The sequence below is a fragment of the Seriola lalandi genome, unplaced genomic scaffold (genome assembly GCF_002814215.2).
Source record: "Seriola lalandi dorsalis isolate HSWRI2012SDOR001 ecotype SW California unplaced genomic scaffold, Sedor1 jcf7180001963622, whole genome shotgun sequence".
Taxonomy (NCBI): Eukaryota; Metazoa; Chordata; class Actinopteri; order Carangiformes; family Carangidae; genus Seriola; species Seriola lalandi.
In genome coordinates, this window is record NW_019434290.1 from 1 (window position 1) to 2,038 (window position 2,038).

At 48.6% G+C, this 2,038-nt stretch overlaps 1 protein-coding gene across 1 annotated transcript; it reads left to right on the forward strand.

Moving 5' to 3' along the window:
• The first annotated feature begins 38 nt into the window (after positions 1-38).
• On the forward strand, positions 39-2,028 carry LOC111648528 (homeobox protein GBX-1-like). The gene is made up of 2 exons (XM_023398349.2): positions 39-746; positions 1,457-2,028. Exons 1-2 carry the CDS (start codon positions 296-298, stop codon positions 1,969-1,971), a joined length of 966 nt encoding a protein of 321 aa, XP_023254117.1. The 5' UTR covers positions 39-295; the 3' UTR covers positions 1,972-2,028.
• Positions 2,029-2,038: the final 10 nt, after the last annotated feature.

A 2,038-nucleotide genomic window follows, 5' to 3' on the forward strand; every position in this document is an offset into this window, starting at 1 on the left:
GGGGGGGGGGGGGGGGGGGGGCAGAGGTAGATAGATAGAGAGAGCGTGTGTTTATGTCTCAGTGTGTGACAAATAAGAGGGAAAAGGTAGCGGTGGGGCTCCCAACAAAGCGCCCCACTGACTGACGCATATAGAGTGCAGAGATCCGGAGAAGCAGTCCACTCCCAGGGATGACAACACGGCAGAGGATCTACTTTCAACCCACTCTGTCTTTAAACTGAAAGTTTTTGCGCGTCGCCGAAGGGAAGGACACCTGCTCTCAAGTCTCCACCGAGTGAAAGCGATAACCTGCAACATGCAGAGACCCGGCGGCCAAGGGACGGCGTTTTCTATCGATTCCCTGATAGGGACCCCTCAGCCCAGACCGGGACACCTGCTCTACACGGGCTATCCTATGTTCATGCCGTACAGACCATTGGTTATTCCACAAGCTTTATCCCACTCGCCTTTATCGTCTGGTATACCTCCACTTGCGCCTTTGGCTTCTTTTGCGGGACGGCTCACCAACACCTTCTGTGCCAGTTTGGGACAGGGGGTGCCATCCATGGTCGCGCTCACCACGACGATGCCAAGTTTCTCGGATCCACCGGACAGTTTCTACCCGCCACAAGAACTCCCCGGCCCCCGTTTAAGCGCCGCCGATCCCGGAGCGAGGAGACAGGAGAGTCCTCACTCCGAGGAGCTGCACAGCCGGGACAAGGGCTCCGAGCTGCTCAACTTCTCGGAAACTTTTCAAACAATATCAGGTAAGCTCGGAGCCTCGTCGCTTATTTAGCTTTTTTCTTTTTTTTTTCTTTTTATCGATTTTTCATAGATCAAGGTGGCTGCGACCAAAAGTGAGAAGTATGCGTAAAAAGCTTCAAAGCAGAGATCCTTGGTTCATGTCGAAAATCTTTAGTGTCTGAGGAGCAGAGGAATCAGTGAGGATGATGAAAGGGAAACTCGTCTAACATTAGTTTTGCCTGACAGAATTATTAATGACACAGCATTCAACACCCTGGGGCTGCTGAAGTTATAATTCTTTAAAAAAATACAGTTGGGGCTGTTTCTAGTTGTTGATCATATTTTTTTTAAATTAGAACAAACTGCATGTTTAACCACATTTTAGGAAAACTTGTGGGAAATGGTTTTGTCGAGAGATGAACTAAGTTGCACTTTACAAAGTAGCCAAAAACGTGGCCACTGGCCACCACTGAAAACTTCCAGAAAAATTCCACGTTTACACACAGGACAAGCCGTTATGGTCCAGTGTAACTGCAGCTAATGTTGCTGCTTATATCAAACACTTGGAGGGGTTTTCAGTGAGGCTATGTTGCCTATTATCTCTAACCAGCCCAGTCATAACACTGTGATTGACGTCGAACGTAAAACAGTGCGTAAAGGTTGTTTTTGGTTTGCAGGCTCATTGATGTGAATGTGTCTTTTTTTTTTCTCTCTCTCTCTCTCCACATTTTAGGTGAGACCAAACTGTACAGTTCAGACGACGAGAAGCTGGACCTAAAGTCAGCAGACACGGTGTGCAGCGACCGAGAGGACAGCTCCGCAGACAGTGAGAACGAAAGTTTCTCGGACGGGAACAACTGTGGCTCCATGTCCCAGAAGAGCAAACTAAAAACCGGCTCTCAGGAGGCGCTGCCGACCGGCGGCTCAGCGGGGAAGAGCCGCAGGAGACGAACAGCTTTTACCAGCGAGCAGCTGCTCGAACTTGAAAAGGAGTTTCACTGTAAAAAGTACCTTTCTCTGACTGAACGCTCCCAGATTGCACATGCACTTAAACTGAGCGAGGTGCAGGTGAAGATCTGGTTTCAGAACCGCAGGGCCAAATGGAAACGGATCAAAGCCGGCAACGTCAACAACCGGTCAGGAGAACCGGTGCGAAATCCCAAAATTGTGGTCCCCATCCCTGTGCACGTCAACAGGTTTGCTGTGAGGAGTCAGCATCAACAAATAGAGCAAGGGACCAGGCCATGAACTCAGATGAAAAACAAAAATATTAATAATAATTAAAAAAAAAACCGAACACTTACATTGACTCTAT

Excerpts from the sequence above, each read along its gene's own strand:
- LOC111648528 (XM_023398349.2), top strand. The coding sequence starts at position 296 with ATGCAGAGACCCGGCGGCCAAGGGACGGCGTTTTCTATCGATTCCCTG. Across the intron at positions 747-1,456 it reads AACTTTTCAAACAATATCAG|GTGAGACCAAACTGTACAGT; the intron begins GTAAGCTCGGAG and ends TCCACATTTTAG.